This window comes from Rhinopithecus roxellana, chromosome 9 (genome assembly GCF_007565055.1).
Source record: "Rhinopithecus roxellana isolate Shanxi Qingling chromosome 9, ASM756505v1, whole genome shotgun sequence".
NCBI classification, from domain to species: Eukaryota; Metazoa; Chordata; class Mammalia; order Primates; family Cercopithecidae; genus Rhinopithecus; species Rhinopithecus roxellana.
In genome coordinates, this window is record NC_044557.1 from 1754315 (window position 1) to 1779866 (window position 25552).

The 25552-nt window shown below is 37.7% G+C and overlaps 1 protein-coding gene across 1 annotated transcript in view; it reads right to left on the reverse strand.

Annotated features, from left to right (window-relative positions):
- KCNU1 (potassium calcium-activated channel subfamily U member 1) overlaps positions 1-25552 on the reverse strand; it is a 165036-nt gene that overhangs the window by 84603 nt on the left and 54881 nt on the right. Inside the window, exons 14-18 of the mRNA XM_030937901.1 lie at positions 25016-25168; positions 21382-21494; positions 20961-21032; positions 16299-16388; positions 16066-16163 (exon numbers count right to left, since the gene is read on the reverse strand). Of these exons, the coding sequence (XP_030793761.1) occupies positions 16066-16163; positions 16299-16388; positions 20961-21032; positions 21382-21494; positions 25016-25168 (526 nt within the window). The remainder of the gene's footprint in view (positions 1-16065; positions 16164-16298; positions 16389-20960; positions 21033-21381; positions 21495-25015; positions 25169-25552) is intronic.

A 25552-nucleotide genomic window follows, 5' to 3' on the forward strand; every position in this document is an offset into this window, starting at 1 on the left:
TTCAAATGAGTGAAAATAATGCCTATATTATTCAGATTATCCCAAATCTTCTCCAATTTACTAAATAGCTAAATTGTTGCAATTATTTGTAAAATGTAGTACTTTACCACTCATTGTGCCACACCTAAAAAGTGACATTACATATTCTAGCTAAAAACCACTACTTTAGAAGCTGAAAAAGCAACAGGGCAGCAGAGCAAGCCCGTGCCTTAGTCTTGCAGAAGTGGGGTCACAGCCACCCATCTATTCCTTATTTATTTATGTATCCATTCACGATCAGAATGTCATACAAATTATTGCAGCTATGAAAAATGGCATGGATTGGCATGAAAGGAGAGCAGAGCCAGAGAGGCCAAGTAGAAAGCTATTGTAGTCACTAGGATGAGAAAGAAGGCCTCAGCTGGGGCAGAAATAATGCTAGCAACAGAGCAAGCCCATGCCTTAGTCTTGCAGAAGTGGGGTAACAGTCACCCATCTATTCCTTATTTATTTATGTATCCATTCATGATCAGAATGTCATACAAATTATTGCAGCTATGAAAAATGGCATGGATTGGCATGAAAGGAGAGCAGAGCCAGAGAGGCCAAGTAGAAAGCTATTGTAGTCACTAGGATGAGAAAGAAGGCCTCAGCTGGGGCAGAAATAATGCTAACAACTGGAAATCACGGAAAGCCATACTCAACTGTACCATTAGAAGAATAACTGCAACTGACACAAATATAGGAGTGCAATATATCTGTGTAGGGTCTTTATAGGCTTGTTATCAAGTTGCTTTTCTTTTTATTGAAATTTGGTGGACATGTAGTCCTGAACTCTTAGAGAAGAAAATATGCAGGAACCATGTCCTATTCTTTATCCTACCTAACCTAAGACCACTGGGACCTCTGACTGTTCTTCACTGCTGCTTAAATAAGTTAAACTGGGAAGATGAGCTGGTATATTCATTAGGGTAGCTAAATCTCTACCTTTTGAGTTTAGAGTTCTCCTCCCTAGGAAACACTGGCTGGGGTTGTTCCTCCTTAAAAAGGTCAATTAATAGTCTGGAATGTTTATATATAAAAAAAAGGTGACCCAGGGTCAAACCTAAAGAAAACTATAAAGTAAAATAAATCCATATTTGGACCACCTACTCAGCCCATTTCTTATCATTTTTTTTCCTGTCCCTAACTTTTTGCACCCTCTTTCCAATTTCCTTTTCAGAATTCTGCTTTCCATTAGATTTGACTCTATTGCAGAATATTAGCATTTTAATGCAGACTCTGAAACAGTTCTCAAGGGGTGAAGATTAGCAGAATTTGGGCACAACTTTCCTAAGGGCTACTTTCAAATTGCCCATTCCTTCTACTCTATCACATGTAAAGATTCTTATGTACCCCTCCTTGCCTTGGTTGGATACTACTATCCTAGGTGTTAGAAACTGCAATGAAGAAATAGCAGGTAGTGAACAGTAGAGTTGAGGCTAGGAAACTTCATGCCCAATAACTTATCTAATTCCATTAAGAAGAAGGTCAGAAAGACAATTATTCTTCTTACTCTGAAGGCTTAGCCCTACTTGTATTTATGCTGTGAACGCAAAAATCATCAGGTAATGGGTCGAGTGTGGTAGCTCACACCTGTAATCCCAGCATTTTGGGAGGCTGAGGTGGGTGGATCAAGAGGTCAGGAGATCGAGACCATCCTGGCTAACATGGTGAAACCCCGTCTCTACTAAAAATACAAAAAATTAGCTGGGCATGATGGCGGGTGGGCACCTGTAGTCCCAGCTACTCAAGAGGCTGAAGCAGGAGAATCGCTTGAATCTGGAAGGTAGAGACTGCAGTGAGCTGAGATCGCACTACTGCACTCCAGCCTGGGCAACAGAGAGAGATTCTATCTCAAAAAAAAAAAGGAACAAAAATCAGGTAATGGGTTAAAATAAGTGTAATCTACTAGGAATTCTCTTTCAATTCTTATTTTATCTGTATTTCATTGATTGAAAAAAATAAAAAAGATTCCTTTTGAGTTTGTGCTCCCATGGGTGGCATAATAATTATTATATATGCAGAACTTACTGGCTTAATGCTTTTTATATTAATATAATCAATTTGTATCTTCTTTCTATACTGATATTCCCACTTAACTTTCTGAGATATGCAATGTTATTGTCAACATTTCAAAAAACTCTGAAGCACCTTGAAAATTTTAATAATTTGCCTGAAGTCACAGAGTTAGTAAATGGCCAATCCAGAATTCATGTTCTTAACCAGCACTCTATTCTGCTTCTGTAAAATATTTGATTTTGAATTTAATTGGAGAACCTCTAGTGTGGTTCTAATTTAGAAAAATGGACGTAATCAAAAAAAGAGGGATTCAGAATTATAGAGCACCAGAGTTGAAAAGGGCCATAGAGACTGAGAATTCCCCTCCTTGGAGGTGATTACACTGAGACCCCAAAAGCTAACATGTTTTTCACCAACCACAGTAATCAGTGGAATAGCTGTGATCACAACTCAAGTCTTCTGAGTTCTCACTGAGTATGGTAGCGGGGAGAAACTGGTGAGACCAAGGAAGTTTAATGAACTCATTAAAGAGATAACTATTTGAAAGGAGTGGACTGAGGATACTCTTAACTGGCGCTAAACCCATAAAGTATTCAACCTGATAACTGTCCTAATTTAGTCAGTGTACGATTTCTATGTTGTCATTTATTGATAAGTTTCTAAGCTCTTTTTGAAAGTTAATTCTCTAAGAGAGTGCCCAGATATTATCATGACATTTAAAACGATGTGGTCAAGCAACACCTTTCTAAAATAATGTTCTCTTTTGGCACATTTTAGTTAGAACCAGGATCTCCAGATTCAAATTCACACACCAAGCCATTGACCTGTGAGTATTTCATGGTACTCTGCTGCCATCATCTGGCAAACTGAAGTCAGTAACACTTGATCGTTTGCTGCTTGTTACTGCAGAATCTCAGTACCAGATTAATAGAGGTCTGGCTGGAGTGGAATGGATTTGGTAATACTGGTGATTGAGGATCCATATAGGGTAGGAAAAAGAAATTATTCTAAGAGTAATGAAAGATTCTGAAGAGTATGATGACTGCATTGAAGCTAAGAAATTAGATTGTAAATTGAAAGTCTCATTAACTTATCCCTAGACATCATAAAATACATGTCATAGAAGTGGGCAAAATTTGCCAGGTCTACAAATATGAAGGCAGAATCTTCTTTTTTATACAGAAATATTTTAACATTTATAGTAAAGTCACAAAAGTCGGCTAAAAAGGGATGATTATTTATTTTTATAAAGCATTTTTGTTTGCAGAATGACAAGTATATGCATGTGTATGCTTGTATGTGTAATTTCTTTTCAGAAAGTTTTGTTTGTACACTGTGTTTAAAGGCATATGTATACTGCATGAAACTATACTAAATTTACATATAATAGGATGACATGTGTAGTGAGATTATACTTTTTAGGGTATTATCTTGTTCTTTTTTGGGGGGCCCTTCCTTTAATGGGACTTTCTTCCCATTTAGTCAGACTCATCCATTGCTTCAAAAAAGATTCACATTTTTATTGAATGTAAGGAGTCCATGTTTAAATCCAGTCCCAAAATAAAGTCTTGAAGATACTTTAAGAAACAATATTCTTCAGACTCAAGCATTCAGTTGAACTACCCTGTAGACAATAGGGATTTCAGGATGTAGATAATAGGGATTTCAGGAAATTACATAGGAACAGTTTATTTATTTATTTATTTATTTTTGGCCATCCTAGAAATTGTCTTAAGACTTTCGAGGGGAAGTAGAAAGATTCACAGAAAATCTTACGTTAAGATAATATTAAGACAGAGCCTTTAGTTTTGGGTGTGGAATAGCGGCAGAAGAAGCTTCATAAACTTGCTCCTTAGTGAAACAGCCCTAACTAGTGAAATTATCAAAATATAAACACACACACACATTGAAAATCTCTAGAGATTGTTCTGTGAACATATAGCAAATGAAGAAAACTTGTGGCTGGGTGCAGTGGCTTATGCCTGCAATCCCAGCCCTTTGGGAGGCTGAGGTGGGTAGATCACCTGAGGTCAGGAGTTTGAGAGCAGCCTGGCCAACCTGATGAAACCCCATCTCTACTAAAAATACAAAAATTAGCTGGATGTGGTTGCAGGCACCTGTAATCCCAGATACTTGGGAGGCTGAGGCAGGAGAATCACTTTAACCTGGGAGGTGGAGCTTGCAATGAGCCGAGATCACGCCATTCCACTCCAGGATTGGGGACAGAGTGAGACTCCATCTCAACAACAACAACAGCAATACAAAAACTTGTATTCAGTAAAATAGACTAAATCTTAATAAGGGCATCAAGAATCTTTGGCACTTGAACCACAAACTGCTTCCTTTCCTCCAAACTCAGCTAGGTGTGATAAAAGCTTTATTCTGGACAAGTGTGCTCAAGAATGCAGGGCTTCCCCTCCCTCCAGCTCCCAATCAAAGGCTGTGCTATGTCCCTGTGAGGGACACAGCATCAGTATTTCTCATCCCCTTCCCACTCTGTGTTGCAGAAACTAAGTTTCAGGTGAGTGCAGCCTAGAGGATAGAGACTCTTTTACTCCTCACAGCTCTCATTTATAGGTGAGGCTCTGTTTAGGTATCACAGGATGAAAACAATGAAGTATTAATCTTCCTTACCCCAGCTCACCCCCAAGGCAGAGGTTTCATAGTGGGAGAAGCAAACAAAGAAGGCCAGGCTACTACTGCTAGCAGACACTACTGCTAGTGTCCTACTCATAAAACAGGTGTGTCACTTCAACAGAAGCAGACTTCTTTTCCAACACCACCCACCATTCTGCAAGCTTCGAAGCAACGGCTCAGAGATTTTGCCCAGGAGGAGAGGCAGGCCATAAGAACAAAGAGCTCTGAAGCTCTGCCCAAAGGAATTGATTTTACTTGGAACAGAGTATCAAGAATTTCAAGCCCAAGGGTGCTTTTTGACAACAGTGATTTTGGTGTTAAACAATTAATTGGAGGCTGGTATCTCCTTGAGAACAACAAGACAAACAATAAGTCAGAGTTTACCATAGTGAACCAGAAAAAATACAGCTAATAACTATTCTCTTAGGGACAGAACAAACTGCAAAGACTGGTCTTAGAAACCACTCTTGCAAAGGGGCCCAAATTTAATTACATAATACCGTGGAGTGACAGATGCCTCAGGCATAGTAAGAAACAATAATAGACAGCCTGCTAGTGTAGTCTAGGAACTGGGTGTGATACCAACAGAGGCAGAGAGCTTACCATAGAGATCAGGGAAAGAGATAATTAAAATAAGCCTGCTAAAACCACCATCAGCCCAATGGTTAAAATGAGCCTGCTAAAACCACCATCAGCCCAATGGTTATTAACCACTGCAGTCCAAGGCTTCACTCTCCAATGAGCAACATCAAAGGCTTCACACTTAGGGGAAACTGATTTTATAAAACAGTTCAGCCAAGTCACTAACCAATTAATTACACAACTAGTGACAACAACAAGCTTTGGTTTCAGAGCTGCTATAATTATCTATATTCATTTTTCAACACAAAATATGAGACATGCAAAGTAACAGGAAAACATGAGACATGCAAATTAACAGGCAAGCATGAGCTATACCCAGGGTGGGGAAAGCAAGCAAAAGAAACTTTCTGTGCAAGAGTCCATGTTAGAGTTAGCAAAAAAATATTAAAAGTCAATATTCTAAATATGTTGAAAGAAATGAAGGAAATCCTGATTAAATAAAGGCATGATGACAATGTCTCCCTAAAGAAACATTATCAATAAACAAATAAAAATTTTAAGAAGAACAAAATAGAAGTTTTATAGTTGAAAAGTACATTAACTGATGTTAATTATTCACTAGAGGGGTTAATAAATTGGAGACTGTCTCCCCAAATATTAATATGTGTCTGCCTAGAACCTCAAAATGTGACTGTTGTGGACTAAATTGTGCGCTACATCATGAAAAATCTTGAAACCAGCACGAGAAAAATGTGGTTTTCATGTGAAACAGCTGACTTCTTATCAGAAAAAAATGGAGGTTAGAAGGCAATGAGATGTCATAAAAAAGTGCTGAAATAAACTGCCAACCAGGAATTTTATACCCAGGAAAACTACCTTTAAAAAATGAAGACAAGGCCGGGCGTGGTAGCTCACGCCTGTAATCCCAGCACTTTGGGAGGCCGAGGCGGGTGGATCATGAGGTCAGGATATCAAGACCATCCTGGCTAACATGGTGAAACCCCGTCTCTACTAAAAATACAAAAAATTAGCCGGGGGTGGTGGTAGACGCCTGTAGTCCCATCTACTCGAGAGGCTGAGGCAGGAGAATGGCGTGAACCTGGGAGGCGGAGCTTGCAGTGAGCGGAGATCGTGCCACTGCACTCCGGCCCGGGCAACAGAGCGAGACTCCATCTCAAAAAAAAAAAAAAAAAAAAAAAAAAAAAAAAAAAAAAAAAATCAAGACAAGATACCAGAATAAAAAGGTAGAGGAGGGACCTGAGATAGGCTGCCCCTCCATAAAAATAGAAAAAACTGGCGAAACTTGTGAGATTTATTTTATTTTTCAGAACTCTGGAAACTAACCAACAGGAGCCATGGAAACATTTAGTCAAGATAAATAAATAGATAGCAGTAAGAGATACAAGATTTGTGTTGTTTTAATTTACACTAGTTTCATCTCTAGCTCCACAACTCATCGATAGCTTTCAAAATGTAATACTCCATATTCTTGACACTAGAGGGAGTACAGCAGAAATACAGTTCTTCAAAAGCCTTATTTCCAAAGAAGAGTCATTATTGGACTTGTCTGGTGGTTCCCTGGATAACCCTACTTGAATGGCTTGTCTTTTGCAACCTCATTTGCATTTGTCTAGTGCTATAAGCCTATCCCCAGGGAGTGTTATCAAATATATTAACGTCACCTGTGCCTGAGGCAACACATAGCAGGGCAAATTGAAGACCAAATAAAAGCATAAAAGGAAAACTGAAGAATAAAATGTCTTCTTATTTATAAGGGACTTTGAAAAACTCTGGAATGTTACTGGAAATCTAAATGACAATGAAGATGCCCAGAACTTTGCAAAGCAGTATGCAAAAGCAGAAAGGACTGAGATGTTCCAAAGCTCTCATCTCTGACTGACCTTGAGGTTTCATAAAAGCAGAAAATGAAGGTTAAACAGAGTTGTCAACTTTTCAGCTGAATATTGAAGGCATGCCCCAACACGAACACAGAATCCCTTGACAAAGACTGAGAAACTTCTTGGTTCCAGGTGTTTAACAAAAATCATTGTCCAATTATAAGCTTACCACTAAACTAATAGAGTAGAAAATCCAATGGCCACAAATGACAGAGATGTAGACTTTGGGAAAGTCTACTAGAGAATCTGATTTCCATAAATAACACATTATAACCTGTGTAATGTCCAATTTCCGACAAAACATTACAAGACTTGGAAAGAAACAAGAAAGATAAAAATACACAGGGAAAGGCTCTCAATAGACACTGTACTTGAGAGAAACTCAGCTATTGTACTTACCAGTCAAATACTTTTAAAATCAGCTAATTTAAATATATTTGAAGAGCTTTAAAAGCCTATATATAAAGAACCAAAAGGAATATGAGAATGATGTCTCACAAAATAGAGAATATCATTAAATAGTTACAATTTTTTTAAAGTAGAAATCTTGGAGTTCAAAGTACAATAACTGAAATAAAAACTTGACAAGAAGAACCAAAGATCAGACATGAGCATGCAAAAAAAAAAAAAAAAAAAAAAAAAAAAAAAAAAAAAAAAAAGAATCAGCATACTCAAAGATAGGTGAATGAAAATTATCCAGTTTGAGAGACAGAAGGAAAAAGGAATTAAGAAAAATGAGGACAGCCTAAGGGACTGCTGGGACATTGGGACATTATCAAGTGTACCAAAGGATTTAATGATAGATACAGGAGGAGAGTAAAGAAAGGGGTAGAGTGAGTATTTGAAGAAATAATGGCCAATAACTTCTCAAAGGTTGAAAAACATTAATCTGCACAATTAAAAAGCTTAATAAACTCCTAGTAGGATAAATTTAAATAGATCGACATGTGGAGACACATCATAATCAAAAACGTGAAACTCAAAGACAGAGAATCCAAATCAGCAAGACAGAAGTGACCCATTGTGTACAAAGGATGACCAATCAAATTGAAAGCTATTTCTAATCAGAAACAATACGGGCCAGAAAGAAGTAGGATGAAATATTTGAAGTGCTGAATGAGAAACAACTACCAACAAAGAATTTAATAGCTAGCAAAACTATCCTCCAAAAATAAAGGATAAATTAAGACATTTTTAAGATTAACAAGAACTTAGGTCTTGTTGATATATGACAAACCCTACAATAAATACTAACAGGATTCCTTGAGGCTGAAATAAAAGGACATTAGGCAGTAATTCAAATCCACAAGAAGAAATAAAAATCACACACACACACACACACACACACACACACCCCAACCTATACTTAACCGACCCTATAAACCAACTATACTTAACAGACATCCATATAACATTCCATCCAACAACAGAATAATACATGATCTTTCCAATATACATTGAATAGTCTCCGAGATAGACCATGTATTAGACAACAGAGCAAGTCTTAAAATATGATAAAAATTTGTCATATAAAGTATGCTTTCCAACTACAATGGAATTAAATAAGAATACAATAAAAGAGAAAATTAGGAAAACTCACAAATATGTGAAAGTAAAAACAACACATTTCTAAATAATGGGTCAAAACCATACAAAAAAAAGAAAACAGAAAACACAGGGAAATTATAAAGTATTTTAAATCAATGAAAATAAAAATGTAACACATTAAAAATACACCATGCTCCTAAAGGTGCTTAGAGGGAAATTTTTAGATATAAATGCCTATTTATTTATTTATTTATTGAGAGAAGTCTTTCTCTGTCAACTAGCTTGGAATGTAGTGGCATGATCTTGGCTCACTGCAGCCTCTGCCTCCCTGGTTCAAGTGACTCTCCTGCCTCAGCCTCCCGAGTAGCTGGGACTGCAAGCATGTGCCACCACACCTGGCTGAGTTTTGTATTTTTAGTAGAGAAAGAGTTTTGCCATGTGGACCAGTCTGGTCTCGAACTCCTGATCTCAGGTGATCCGCCAGCCTTGGCCTCCCATAATGCTGGCATTATAGGTGTAAGCCACTGCAGCTGGCCGCCTAGATTTTTTCCTATTTAAAAGAAAGGAAAAATCTGAAATCAATTATTTCACTTAATGTTTCACCTTAGGTGACACTGAACAAAGGAAGGCAAGTTAACTCAAATCTAGAAGAAAGGAGGAAATAATAAAAATTAGAATGAAAATAAATAAATTATAGAATAGAAAAAATTAGAAAAACATCCATTAGGAAAGTTGTTCTTTTTGAAAAGATCAACAAAATAGATAAACATCGTAGCAAGTTTGGCTGCAAAAAAAGAGAACACTCATGTTACCAAAGTAAAAAACGAAGGACAGATTATTACTACCATTCTGAAAAAATAAAAGAAATATAAAGCAATACTTATATATATCATATGTACACATAAGTATACAACATGTATACTTATATGATCAGATGTATACTCATATGAATAGATGTATACAAGTCAATAAATTTGATAATGTAGATTAAATGAACAAATTGGCAGAAAGATGAAACTACCAAAACTGTCTTAGGAAGAAGTAGAAAACCTGAAAAACTTATAACATGTAAAGAGTTTGATTAATAATAAAAGATGTTAAGTTAGGCCCTGATTGCTTCACAAGTAAAAATCTATTAGATGCTTAAAGAAGAATTAACACAAATCCTTCACAAACCCTTTCAAAAAATAAAAGAGGAGGGAATTTCCAATTCATTCTATGGGGCCAGTTTTAACATGATGGCAAAAGCAGACAAAGACATACAAGAAAAGGAACCTAAAGATCAAAATTTGTATTGAATACAGATTAAAAATTCCTCAACAAAATGCTAGCAAATCAAACCCAACAATATATAAAAAAGATTCTATACTATGACCAAGTGAGATTTCTCTCAGAAACACAAGGTGGGTTTAACATTTGGATATCAATTAACCCAATATGTCACATTAATATTATAAAATACAAAACACACATGATTATCTCAATAAAGCAAAAAAAAAAAAAAACTGACAAATATCAGAGCCCTTCATGAGAAAAAAAAATCTCAACAATTTAGGAATAGAACAGAACCTCCACAACCAAATAAAGAGCATCTATGAAAAATTCACTGCCAACATCACAACTAATGGAGAAATATTGAATGCCTTCCCCCTACGGTCAGGAACAAAGTGAAAATACAAGCTCTCACCACTTCTATTTAACAATGTACTGATGGTTCTGTCAGGGCAATTAGGCAAGAAATGAAATAAGAGACAATCAAAAAACTATTACAACTAATAAACACATTTATTAAGGTTGCAGGATATAAGATCAATATACAAAATTCAATTGTACCCCTATATACTACAAATGAACCATCTGAAAATAAAGCTAAGAAAACAATTTTATTTACAATAGCAATAAAAATACTTACTAATCAAATTAACAAAAGTAGTACAAAACCTGTGATCTGAAAACTATAAAACACTGTTCAAAGAAATTAAAGAGGATCTAAACCTCGCCATAATCAATTGCCTCTCATCAGGTTCTTCCCTTGACTCATGGGGATTACAATTCAAGATGAGATTCAGGTGGGGACAAAGATCCAAACCATATCAATAGATCAGAATATCTAATATAATTAAGATTTTTCCAAAATTGATCTATAGATTCAAAAGGCTCACAGTTAAAATCCCAGCTAGCTTCCTTGCAGAAATTAACACATTGATCCCGATTCATATGGAAATGCAGAAATCCAGATTAAAAAAAAAAATCTTGAAAAAGAATAACAAAGTTGGAGGACTCATTGTTCCCAGTGTCAAACTTACCACAAAACTATAGTAATGAAGACAGCGTGGTACTTGCACAAGGTTACACATATGGATTAATAGAATACAATTGAGACCCAGAAATAAACTCAGATATTTAAAGTCCATTGTTTTTTGACAAGAATAGTTTTTGAATAAATGAATTTTGGGACATCTGGATAGCCACAATGAAAAGAGTAAAGTTGGATCCTTTTCTTATTCCATAAACGAAAATCACTCAGAATAGATCATAGAGGCTGTGCACATTGGCTCGTGCCTGTAATCCCAGCACTTTTGGAGACTGAGGCAGGTGGCTCACTTAAGCCTAGGAGCTCCAGACCAGCCTGAGAAATATGATAAAACCCCATCTCTACAAAAAATGCAGGGCTGGGCGTGGTTGTGTGCACCTGTGGTCCAAGTTACTTTGGAGGCTGAGGCAGGAGGATCTCCTGAACCCAGGAGGTTGAGGCTGCAGTCAGCCATGACTGTACTACTGCACTCCAGTCTGGGTGATGGAGTGAATCCTTGTCTCAGAGGAAAAAAAAAATCACAGATCTAAATGTAAGAGCTAAAAATACAGAATTTTTAGAAGAAAGTTTTGGAGTAAATATTGCTGACCTTAGGTTGGTCAAAAGCTTCCTAGATACTGCACAAAAGCACAAGTGACAAAATAAAAAATACATCATTGAACATCATCAGAACTAAACAATTTTGTGATTCAAAGTATGTAACAAAAATGAAAAGCAAAACCAAATATTTGCCAATCATACATCTGATAAGGGCCTATATATTCAGAATATATAAAGATCTTATACAACTCAATAGTAGAAAGACAATAATCAAATTTAAATATAGGATCTAAGTAGTTATTTCTATAAAGAAACATAAATGGTCAATGAGATCCTCATGAAAAAATGCCATTTAGGAAAATTTAGATCAAAACCATAATGAGATATCACTTTACAACCATTAGGATGACCACTCTTTTCTAAAATGAAAAATAAGTGTAGGTGAGAATACAGAAAAATTGGAACCTTTCTGCATTTCTGGTGGGAATATAAAATGGTGTAACTGCTGTGGACAATAGTGTGGTGATTCCGCAAATAATGAAATATAGAATTTGCATTTGATTTAGTAATTCTACTTCTGGGTGTATACATTAAAAAAATGGAAAGCAGGAATTTGAACAGATATTTTTGCCCTAATGTGCATAGCAGCATTATATACAACATGGAAAGGGCAGAAACCACCCAAATGTCCATCAATAGATAAATGTAGATAAATGTATAACAAAATGAGGTATAGATCTATACAACAGAATAATATTCAGCAAGAAAGGAAATGAGGTTTTTGGTGATTTTTGCTTTTTTTTTTTTTTTTTGAGACAGAGTCTTGCTCTGTCACCCAGGCTGCAGTGCAGTGGCATGATCTTGGCTCACTGCAACCTGCACCTCCTGGGTTCAAGAGATTCTCCTGCCTCAACCTCCCAAGTAGCTGGGATTACAGGCACGCACCACCACATCCAGCTAATTTTTGCATTTTTAGTACAGATGGGGTTTCAACATGCTGGCCAGGCTGGTCTTAAACTCCTGACTTCAAGTGATCGGCCCACCTTGGCTTCCCAAAGTGCTGGGATTAAAGGCATGAGCCACTGTACGCAGCTGAAATGAGGTACTGATACATGCTACAGCGTGGCTGAATAAAAGGAGCCAGACACAACAAGTCACAAACTATAGGATCTTTTGTGTGTGTGTGTGTGTGTGTGTGTGTGTGTGTGTGTGTGTGTGTGTGTGTGAAATGACCAGAATAGGAAAAGCTACAGTGACAGAAAGTAGACTAGTGTTTTTTTTCCAGGGCTGTGGGTTGAGAAGGAGAAGTGACTTCTATTGGGTATGGGGTTTCTTTTTGAGGTGAGGAAAATGTTCTAAAATTGACTGTAGTGATGACCACACAACTCTATTTGTATAAAGAAACTCATTGAATTGTACACTGTAAATGGATATATATTTATTTCATGGTATTTGAGATATATCTGAATAAAGGTGTTATAAAAATAGGACAGAGCCTGATCTTTGAGAAAGAACTCAGTTCTCCACCCCGCTCCCCGCCACAGCGCTTCAGGTTGATAAGGGGTGACTAGGCCAGGAAAATATGATATTTGTGTGATGTGCAAGAAGAAAAATGAGAGAGATGCTTCCCTTTTCATATGGATTCTCGGTGGGGTGCTCCTGAAACAGTGTCTAGCAACAACGCAAGAGGATCACAGAAGAAGAAACATGATAGTGTCTGTAAACAGGGAGAAATGTGGAGAGAAATCCACTGAGGTTCCCACATCCTGACATACAAATGCATATACAGGAGGAGAGTTAAAAATCCCAAACAGCAGAGAGACTAAAATGACATTAGGCCAATGAAGGTGCCACAAACACACCAAGCAGAATGGATTCTCTTCAGTAACGGTGCTGGGGAAACTGGATATCCATATGCAGAAGAATGAAACTAGGCCCCTTTCTTTCACCCCGTATAAAAATTAACTCGAAATGGATTAAATACTTAAATGGAATACCCAGAACTACAAAACCAGTAGAAGAAAATAATGGTTCAAGATTTTAAACTAGGCAAATATTTTTATTGCTAAGACTTCAAAAGCACAGGGAACAAAACCAAAAATAAACAAATGGTGCTATATTAAACCAAAACCTGCACAGCAAAGAAAACAATCAACAGACAGAAGAGACACCTGTAGAATGGGAGAAAATATTTGCAAACCATTCATCTGACATGAGACTAATATCCAGAATATACAAGGAACTCGATGGCAAAAAAAAAAAAATCTGATTAAAATAGGAAAAAGATCTGAATAAACATTTTGCAAAAGACATACAAATGGTATATAAGTATGTTTAACATCATTAATTATCAGAGAAATGCAAATCAAAACTACAATGAGTTATCATTTTACTCCAGTTACAATGACTATTATGAAAAAGACAAAAAATAAAACAAAACAATAGATGCTGACAAGGATGTGGAGAACAGGGAACTCATATGCTGTTGGTAGAAACGTGAATTAGTATAGCTGCTATGGAAAACTGTATGGGAATTCATCAAAAAAACTAAAAGTAGAACTACCATATGATCCAGCAATTCTACCACTGTGTATCTATAAAAAAAAAATCAGTGTATCAAAAAGGTATCTGCACTTCCATGTTTATTGTAGGACTATACACAATAGCTAAGTTATGGAAGCAACCTAAATGTACACCAAAAGATAAATAGATAAAGAAAATGTGATACGTATGAACAATGAAATACTATGTAGTCATTAAAAAGGATGAAATCCTGTTATTAGCAGCAACATGAATGAGACTGGAGGACATTAGGTTCACCACATGTTCACCCATACGTGGGAGCTAAAAACAATTGAGCTCATGGAAGTAGAGACTCGACTTGTGATTATTAAAGGATGAGAAGGGGAGAGGGAAGGGAAGATGGGGAGAGATTGGTTAAAGAATGCAATGTTACAGCTGGACAGGAGCAATAATTTCTAGTGTCTTTCACAGTTAACTATAATTTATTGTATATTTTCAAAAGACTAACAGGGAGGAATCTAAATGTTCACAACACGAAAATGACAAAAGTTTGAGGTGATGGATGGACATGCTAATTACCCTGATTTGATCATTATACATTGTATATCTATATCAAAATATCACTCTGTATTTCAAAAATATATGCAATTATTACATGTGAACTAAAAGTAACAGAAAAAAATGTAAAAAGGAATGAAAAGACAAGGATTACTGAAAAGAGTTTTGCAGACTTCGAGACTAGGAGAATGGATTTCAGTAACAAGTGACAGAGCCTGACCCAAAACCGGGAGGAGCAGATTCATTGGTTGTTGACTCAGAGGTGACAGAAGGTGACAACGACAGACCAAAGTTAATGAGGAACCTCAGGAGGAATCAGTGAAGACTTGCAGTTCACTGCAAGAACACTTACGATGCTAAGCCTGCTTACTCTTGCATTTAAATAGCTTTCTGAGAAGAAGGAGAGAATAAGAATCTTAGGGATGAAAATAGTCCTGATAGAAAATTCACATTTTGAATTGACTAAGTTTAAATTCTGAAACACTGGGGTTTTACACAAAGAGTCGTACCTGGATGAAGCTAAGTTTTTTTGTTTTTTTTTTTTTTTTCCCTCTGCCACCTAGGCTGGAGTGCAGTGGTATGATCTCGGCTCACTACAACCTCCGCCTCCCAGGTTCAAGCAATTCTCTGCCTCAGCCTCCCAAGTAGCTGGGATTACAGGTGCACACTGCCACACCCAGCTAATGTTTGTATTTTTAGTAGAGACCGGGTTTCACCATCTTGGCCAGGCTGGTCTTGAATTCCTGACCTTGTGATCCATCCCCCTTGGCCTCCCAAAGTGCTGGGTGAGCCACCGTGCCCGGCCGAGACTAAATTTTAAACCAGAAGGGACTAAGTGATTATGAATGCTTGAGATTAATTTTTCCATTTCTGCCATTAAATGGAAAAGGGTGTTGGTAAACTGCTGAGTTCAGTTAGAGAAAATAGAGAAAATTACATTCCCTCGGCATGTCAGGGTGAGTAAATTTTAAACTTCTTACTATCCATTAAGGAAACAGAGTACTCAAGGTATGGTCATGAAGTAGCATCCTCACGGCCGACCAAGTGGTCAGATATAGGCTGAATTTTCAGTCTGAAGTTGTGAAAAACTGTGAAATCATGAAAAAGCAATGGGCTGAAAGTCAGCATGCCTGAGATTGAGTTTGGTGATGTCACTAACTGGCTATGTGACTTTGGAATAAAGTGACTGGATCTCTTAAAATGCATTTGCTTGTCTTTAAAGGAACTGAATTAGATAACTAGTTAGGTTTCTTCCAACTCTAAAACACTGATTCTCACCTCTCATGTGGCCAGTGAGGAAATGTCTGCCACTTCCTGGCCAAGTTCAAATGGACATTGCCTTTTAAGAGATGAAACTCTCTTCTCTTTCCTCAGGCAGCTCCCTAGAGGCTGGGCTAAGGACGGCCAGAAATAAAGTGCAATTACCTGTGACGTGCTGTCGGCTTCTGCTTTTACAGCCACAGTTTGTAATTAGCTCAGGAATAAACACATCATCATGACAGACCGAACAGTAAAACAAGGCTCTGGACAATGAAAGAAAACCAAGAATGACTTATGTGAGTCTTAACACAAAGGAGGCATGGTGCTGACTCAGTGGGCCTCCCACTAAGCTGTAGTTGCTTTAGTGGTTTTCCCCCATAAAGTAATAAAAAAATTACCTTTTGACTTCCTTTGGAGTTTCAGCAATAAAGAACCCTAGTGTGTTCTTATGTATCCTAACTTGTGCAGGTGGATTTAGTATCAGACCACTGGAAATGAAAAATAAACACACAGTAATGTTTCCCTCTGATTTCAGTGGCAATAGTTGGTGCCTCTTTCTGTTATGATCAATGGATTCTCTAAGTTGCTAAGTTAATCGTATTCAACCTCCTCTTACTGCCAAACACAGTGGAGAGTGTGAATTTGACATTTGTGATTCTTTGTTTGATTGGGGCTGACTATGCAGAGGGGAGCCAGGGAACAACTTGATCAGTGAGCTGAACACACAGTGGACCTGCGGGGAAGCCTCTCCTGGATTCTGTCACGCATCTGAGATGGTCCGACCACTCAGGTGCACGATATCTTTTTGATTTAAGCTATCAAATGACAAATATGCTGAGACCACACAGTTTCCAGGCTTAGCGTCATACTAGTAGTGCTCATCTTTAGGCCACTTGCCATTTAAAATTAATGTTTAACTAACCAGCTGGATTCAAAAGTTTCTTGTATTCAACTACGCAGTTTTTGAGGTTATGCATTTCTTTTGATTTCAGTTTAGTTTATTTTGATTGCCAGATTTCTGAGAACAGGAACCATGTGAACTATTTCTATTATTATCTTACTTGAACCTTTTGATTTTCTATTTTCTTGTGGTTTACGTGTTTGAGAATATTGTATTATAATTTTCTGTCCATGATACTCTTTGATGCAGTATTCTGCTATGCTTTTCAAATTACTCACATTTCTCCCTGTTTATCAGGATCTCCTGCCTTTATTTTCTTCATTTCAGATGTCTATGGTGAGTTCTTACAACCCTATAATTCCCCTCACTTTTTGCAGAATGGAAGTTCTTCTTTCCTCCTTTAAAAATCATCCCTCCTCTTGTATTCACATTGGAATGAGGTGAAGTTTTAATTCTGGCAAAGCTTATTCTGTTGTTGGGATACTCACACCTTTCAAGTGTTAGAGAACCCTCACAAAAGTAAATGAGCTTGCATAGCCAAAGTTCTTCAGTCTTATGCCAAGAACAGACCCAGGCTGTATAGCTGTGTTCAGGTAGATTACTACCTAAGACAATGGATGGCCTTTTCTGAGTATTTACTGACTTATATTAATGAGTGAAATAATTGGTTTTAACTTTGGAAAGAAAAGAAAAAACAACGGTGGCCCCTTAAATATTATTGGCTGATGCTCACTAAGTAGCAGATGCATGCTTAGTTGTGTCTTATACAGCCTTGTTTTTTTTTTTTTTTTGAGACGGAGTTTCACTCTTATTGCCCAGGCTGGAGTGCAATGGCACGATCTCGGCTAACTACAACCTCTGCCTTCCGGGTTCATGTGATTCTCCTGCCTCAGCCTCCTAAGTAGCTGGAATTACAGGTGCATGCCACCACACCCGGCTGATTTTTCGTATTTTTAGTAGAGACAGAGTTTCACCATGTTGGACAGGCTGATCTCAAACCCCTGACCTCAGGTGATCCACCCGCCTCGGCCTCCCAAAGTGTTGAGATTACAGGCGTGAGCAACTGCGCCCGGCCGCTCCTATTTTTTTTTTTTTTTTTTTTTAAGGAGAGAGGTTTCTCTGAACTCATATTAAATATCTAGCTACGAAGATACTGTCACAATAAAACACATATTTGACTGTATTTGAGAAAAGAGGTGAGTCTCTCTTAAGGACTTTCCTAATGTGGTGTTTTTAGTTGATTCCCTCTTTATGATTTGGCAAGTTGCTCTATCAGAGAATGTTTGTCCCTGAAACAAAATCATTATAGTATGTGACTGGGGTCAGACCCAGCTTCATCTGTTAGCAGATGACAAATAATTCCCTAAGAAAAATTCTTATAATTCTCGAAGCCTTTTGCAAGTCTTACGATCTCTTCAAACTTGCCAATTAGAAGAGGAATTAAAAGATGAGAAAAGATAGGTTTTCTCCTCAGAATTTCAACATATTTGCTTAAAGTCCAACTATTTAAACATTCTGTTTTCCTTCTACCAATAACGGCAGCAGTGAATTTACTACAGGATGGTTACAGAAGCACAGCCCTGGAGCCAGAGGACCTGAATTCAGATCCTGGCTTTGCCACTTGGGTGTTGTGTGAGGTTCGGAAAATCATTTAGCTTTCTGAGGTTCACCTTCCTCCTCTGTAAAATGAGACTAATAATGATAGTACCCATCTCACAGCACTGTTGTGAGGATTATTCAAGAGTTAACATATGTAACAGGTCTATAGCAGTGTTGGTCACAAAGTATCAATCATGTAAGGGAATGTTCTTATCAATACATTTGCCAAATAAGAACTTAATCCCTTTGATTCACCTGACTTCCAAGTGAGAAGGTAAAGTTAAATCTCTGTTTCTGTAAATCCCCCTTTCATTGGGGTACTTGTGTGTTAGGTAGTAAACAGGACCTCTTAAATCTATGTGAGATTAGTTACTAAACAAATATCCATGTTTCTGGTCTGTAATGTCCTAACCATCATCTTAATAAAGTTTACAGAAATCTAGAATGTCAAGAGGTGGAAAGGATCTTAAGGACATTCAATTCCAGTGAATAAACCAAATATATCATGGAGACTTGAGAAAGAATTCTCAGGCTCACCCTTGGTTTTGCAGTCAAAAGTAGGGTTTTGGAATCTGTAAGTCTTTAAAACTTATGCAAACAGGCCAGGCACAGTAGCTCACACCTGTAATCCCAGCACTTTGGGAGGCTGAGGTGGGTGGATCACCTGAGGTCAGGAGTTTGAGACTAGCCTGACTAACATGGTGAAACCCCGTCTCTACTAAAAATACAAAAATTAACCGGGCGTGGTGCACACGCCTGTAATCTCAGCTACTCAGGAGGCTGAGGCAGGAGAATCGCTTGAACCTGGGAGGTGGAGGTTGCAGTGAGCTGAAATTATGCCATTGCACTCCAGCCTGGGCGACAAGAGTGAAACTCCATCTCAAAAACAAAAACAAAAAAACTTATGCAAGTAATTCTGACATATAAGCCACGTGGTTGAAAGCTAAAGTTGTTACTAAAACTTGATAAAATTTTGGGCCAGTCTGAAACCCAAACTACCTGGCTTATGATTCCGAGTCTACCCATTTTACTATGACCTGTTTCTAGTAGGAGGCCCATTTATGCAGATGTTTACATTCAGAGGTTTTGATTGTGAGATTTTCTTGAGCACAGCAGGATTTTTAAACAGAACTTTGGCAGACAGACAATACTACTTGTTATTCTCTTATTAATGACTTGCTTTTTACAATATCCTACTGATGTCTTCTACCCAGAGGCCTTCTACAACCTCTCAACTCAGACAGGTCTTTGCTTTTTTCCAAACTTTTCACATATAATAATTCCTTTATAGTCCATCTGATATAATTGAAAATTATTTCATTTTGAATGTTTTCCTATAATTTTACAATTTCTGGTCATGTCAATTTTAGAACAGGAAGGTGTGTTAGAGTTTCATTAACTCTATTTCCTCATTCTACAAATGATGAATCCTTCTCCACGGCCACAGGGCCAGCAAATCAGTCAGGATCAGAATCTAGTCTGTTAATTCCTATTTAGCACAAGTTAATTTTTCACTAAAAAGTACACATGAGCCAACACACAGTCTTTCTTGCCCTCATCCCACTTAAGCCCCACCCCTTTTCTTTCTTTTTACAGATCTTTTTCTCTATATTATAGTATGTATGTCTTTCTTTCCCCCTTTTCTCCCATTTGTATATGTATATTTCATTTGCTCTGAATTTTATTTCGCATTACGTGATAACTTCTCTTACTTTCATATTTATTCACTTATGGGTTTTTGGGAAATGCTGATGTCTGGTGATGTAACGTCTTCTTTATCTACTCTATCAACAAAAGCCTTTGTCCAGTCGGCTGGTCAGATTCCCATTTTGGCATATTTTGTGCTTTACCTTTTTAAAAATTATTTTTTGGAGATAGAGTCTTGCTCTGTCACCTAGGCTGAAGTGCAGTGGCATGATATCGGCTCACTGCAACCTCTGCCTCCCAGGTTCAAGCAATTCTCATGCCTCAGCCTTCCAAGTAGCCGGGATTACTGGCCCAGGTGCACCACCACACCTTGCTAATTTTTATATTTTTAGCAGAGACTGGGTTTTACCATGTTGGCCAGGATGCTCTCGAACTCCAGGCCTTAAGTGATCCACCCACCTCAGACTCTCAAAATGCTGGCATTACAGGCATGAGCCACCATGCCCAGCATTGTCCTTGACTTTTCATGGCCAGTGTTTGTGGGAACATTTTTATTACAAATAATTCAATTTTGTGGTATTATTTCATGGTCAAGATCTGGCAATATTAAAAGAAACAGTTCTGAGAAGGTGACCATTTCTTCTCCTCTCTGCTCCTGAGAGAGGACTGGGGTAGGGTCTGAGGAACAAAAGGGAAGTGTTTATCCAAGAGGGTCACCACCCTAACCCGTGCCATCAGAGACAGCACAGCAGAGGAGCCAGGGAGCCCCAGAGGCTGCCTCTCAGCCAATCCACCAAAGGGAAAAAGCTTAGTTATAGCTGCATCTTTGGAAAAAGTCTTAATCACAAAGATTCTCCAGAAAAAAAAAAAAAAAAAGAAACACAACTGAAGAGATGAGCAGACTTATTGGTACCAGAAACCATCTGTAAAGAGGGACTTGTATTCGATGGCTATCAACAGGAGGTGCATCTTCAGAAAGCAGAGCCTGGGAAAGAAGACGAGGAGTCATAAGGAGAGCAAGGGGTCAGTGAACAAAAACATAACTAACACTCTGTGCCCTGGGCCTAGGGGGAAACCAACATCTTAGAGGAAAGAACTCCCAATATGGAATGATCCCTTGTAAGTGAAACTACCTAAAGTAACCAACAGCCACTGCACCAACTGGGACAGAGATGAAATTGCCCTACCCCAACTATGAACTGCTAAGTTGCAAGGACCCTGGGCTGTCCCTTCTTAGATCAGTTTGTAATGGAGCCTGGCCTATAGTGGGCCCTCAGTGAACGTTGTTGAAAGAATGTTGTTGTCTGAAGAATGAGGTATTTCACTTCACTTACCGGGCAACTTCAGGAAAGCTCATTCCAGTAAAGTCATCAGAGAGACGTTGGGTCAGAATATTGTTTTTCATGCTATTCAAGAAGTGTTTCTTCCAGGTCTGTTTAGGTGTAACCTGGAATACATAATCATGCCACATGAAGCAAAATGACAAGGAATGTGGAACGTTAGAACTCACATTGCATATTCTGCTAAGCACAAATGAGTCTTCATTGCATGTAAGTCATAAAAAGGAGATTTATCGTAGTGCCTAACTAGAGAATGTTAAAGGAATAACTAAAAAGCTAACTCCATCTTAACTATTTTCACCAGAGTTCAGGGTGAGGCAGACACATCATTACTTATTTTCTTTCCAGATGGTGTTCAAGTTTCCTTGCTGGCAGTGAGAATTCTCCATCGCCAAATCCTGATTTCAGCTTTTGAGTTAGTAAAAATCAGATGGGAAAGTTAATGTGGAATCTAAATTATCTCTCTCTGGATACGACTATTCAAGATTGGTTTAAAATATTTTAGTTTTCTACTAACCATATACCTCAATGAAGAAAATACTCATGGCTTCTTTCTAGTATCAGAACCCTTCATAAGTTCAAATGAACTTGAAGGGCCATCCTGATGCATGGAAGAGAGAATGGAGAAATCAAGGCAAACAGTAGGCTTCCAGAAAAATGGGAGATGTAAAAGGAGAAAGATATCTCAAAACGGCTAAATGCACCCAACCCAACAGAAAGGCTCTTAGGAACTTGTGGCTGACGTTTGTGTAAGACCCTCTCCTCCTCCTTCTCCACCTACTGCCAAGAGAATCACCACCACACTGTTCTAATATAGCAAGACAGTCTTCTTAAAGCCCAGAATCTCAGATGAAAATCTTGAATTTCTAAACATTTAGGAGCACTGTTGCTGTGGAGAGTTATGGCTGGTTCAGAAATTCTCTTCAGATGGTCATCATGCAGTTTGGGAAAAAAAGCAAAACCAAACCAAACACATACACAAACAATTCTGCCCTACCAAAAAGGACAGACTATTTCAGGCAATCCAGTGCCTGCTTCCACCACCAAGATTCAGCTGAATGAATCTTTTTCCTTTTCTTACTTTCTTGCAGTCCTCTCATGAGGAGGGCTCTGATCATTAGGTGGTTCATACCACTAATTTCCAGTAACTAAAGAAACTGGCTTAGTGTTTCTAATCTAAATGTTTTGATGTTTGAAAGAAGGTAAAAAATGATAGCATGGGGATGGAGAAGACTTCCTGAGATAGATTTAAAAAGATCAGAAAGGAAAACAGGAGGATTTTGGATGAATAATCTGGGTGCTCAAATAAGCCAGTTGGATCAGATCTAATGTAAATTTAAGTTTAAGGCCATGCTCTGAACCGAGGACCAATCGGAAATGTTCTTTGAGATACAATTTCTCACAATATGATCAATATAATTAAAACACATGGCATTGATTCAAGGCCTTTTAATCTGAGTTCTCAGAAATTTTACAAATATTAACTCAATACTTGGAAAAACCCAGTTATGAGATTAATAACTTTAATTTTATAGGTAGAGAAACTGACAGTCAGAGACAGTAAGGGCCTACTCTGAGAGAAATCGGTCATAAAACTCTGGAGTCCCAGCCATTAAACCAAAGTCGATAGTTTGTTTTAGAACCTAAAGCACCAAAGAATAATGCAGCTTTCACACATCTTGCCTGATGCTGTTCAGTAAGGATTCCTGAAAGTAGGTTTCAGATTTCACTCAAAAAATCACTAAGGAGACCACAAATATCTCTCAATTCCTGTAAGCTAAAATCCATCTTGTATAAATAATGACAGGTGATCAGCCTCAGTGGGGAGGTTACAACTCTAGATCTTATTTTTATTTTCTTTATTTATTTTTTTTGAAACAGAGTCTCACTCTGTTGCCCAGGCTGGAGTGGAGTGGCATGATCTCAGCTCACTGCAACCTCCACCTCCTGGGTTCAAGCAACTCCCAAGCCTCCCCAGTTGCTGGGTCTACAGGCTCATGCCACCATGCCTGGCTAACTTTTTTTTAAAAAATATTTTTAGTAGATATGGGGTTTCACTATGTTGGCAAGGTTGGTCTCAAACTCCTGATCTCAAGTGATCCGCCAGCCTCAGCCTCACAAAGTGTTGGGATTACAGGCGTGAGCCACCATACCCGGCCACAACTCTTTAAATAAGAAAAACACGATAGTATGGTTTTACATCTCTATCTTCTATAGTTTCATGAAGGAGGATAAGTCTTCATATAGAGTTCACATTCCATTTATTTCCATTTACTTTCTGCAGCCATGGTGATTGAAAGCACAATAATCACAAGAAATATTGAAGTTCTCTGCTACTTTCTAAATATACAACACAAAGACAATGTCCTTATAAACCATTTTCTAGGCTGTATACAGTGAACACTACATGAAAGTAAAAGCTTGTGTGTTGTAGCTGCATGAAGGCTCGTTCCATCCACCCTGACTGCTATTTCTTTACATCTGTATATTATATCTCTTTACATTCACAGAAGGAATTACAGAAGCTTTCCATTTGTTGCAGTTAGCATATAGTTGGCCAGACCACCTCTCACCTCTTTTGCTTTTCCTTAAATAGCACCAGGGAAGAAACAGAAAAAGATGCAAACATTTGTACTGAACACGGGAAAAAGAGAACAAAGGAAAGAGCAAGCAAAGAGAGGTCAGGAGGGAAGTCAAGTGTATGAAAGGCAAGCATGGACTCAGAATTAAACAGACAGTAAGGTCATTCTCTGCAAGAGCTTTAGAAAAGGAAGACCAGGTCCAGCCAAGCGCTAACATGCCTTGGCTGGAGCATTTCATGGAAACGATATTTGGAAGACCACCTTTTGTGCTACAAAAATTTATCCCAAGAGTCACTTTTAGCCCCTTACTTTGTCTGAGACAAAAATATCAAAAATCTTGATGTGAGACATTGTATGGAAATAACACCAGAGACATAGAGCACTGTGGTAACAACACTGTGCACCAGACAGTCCTAGCTCTGTGGCTCACTAACTTACTGTATGATCAAGTTAGTTAGCTTCACCAATTCACTGCTGGGTTACTAACTTAACATAATATTGAGGGAAAACACAAGACAGTAGGCACTCATTATGTGGTTACTGTTATTATTCCTGCATGGAATTCTCCCTAAAACAACCTGGAAAAATTAGATTTTAATTACTATTTGATCATTATTTCTATTTGATGAATATAATTATTATTATACAAATTATTTTGGATTTAATTTATATTGAAATATATGAATCCTTCATTAATAATATAACCTTTATTTATATTTTCACTTTCAATAACTCAATGCTTCTACCTTGATGAATGTACTTTGATTTAAAACATACTGGACTGTAGGTAGGAAGCAGAGTTATAATTTTTTTGTTTTGCAGATAAATATTCTTAGGCAGGAAAAAAATAAATGATTTCTTCAAGGTCAGTGTGGTACCTGGGACTTTTAAATCCAGATCTTCTAATCCTTTCCCAGCTCAAGCAGAAGTCAAATCTCATTTCTTGGGGCCTTGATGCTTTTCTCATTTTTTTTTTTTCTATTTCTGATCTTAATATGTAGGACATGGGGACAGAGCCAAGAATTGACATTAATTTACAAGGTTACCTTTTTGTTTTGCTCCACAAATAGAGATGTTAGGAAGGTACACAAGCCTGGCACCAAACAGCCTTGGGCGATAAATCCAAGCTTTAATTCAGCAAAGCAAATGATGTTGTCTCCGGCGTCCCAGTCCCAGCTGGGAATCTTGGGCAGATAAACCTGTTCCATAGTACAAAGCAGGTCAAGTATTAGGAATAAACACACCTCAAGAAAGCTCTTGTGGATGGATGTCTTTCTTTTTAAAATTTTCTTGCAATCATATATTCTTTATTTTTGCACATAAAAGTGGTGCCCAGGTCAATGAAAATGGTAAGAACAAATTCAGCATTTGAAAGTGGTTAGTGATCAATGGCTCTCATTTTTTGAAACAAAAATAGCTAGAGTTGCAAAATCAGGTCAAATGGCTTAAACCTCTAATTCTGCCCCCAGTTTACATTGTTGAGTGATTATCCATCTTAATGAAACTCCAAATTTTACCTGTGATTAGCAAAAACTTTTTATTTACACATCCATTAGAAAATAAAAAAGTTAATCTAGCTATAC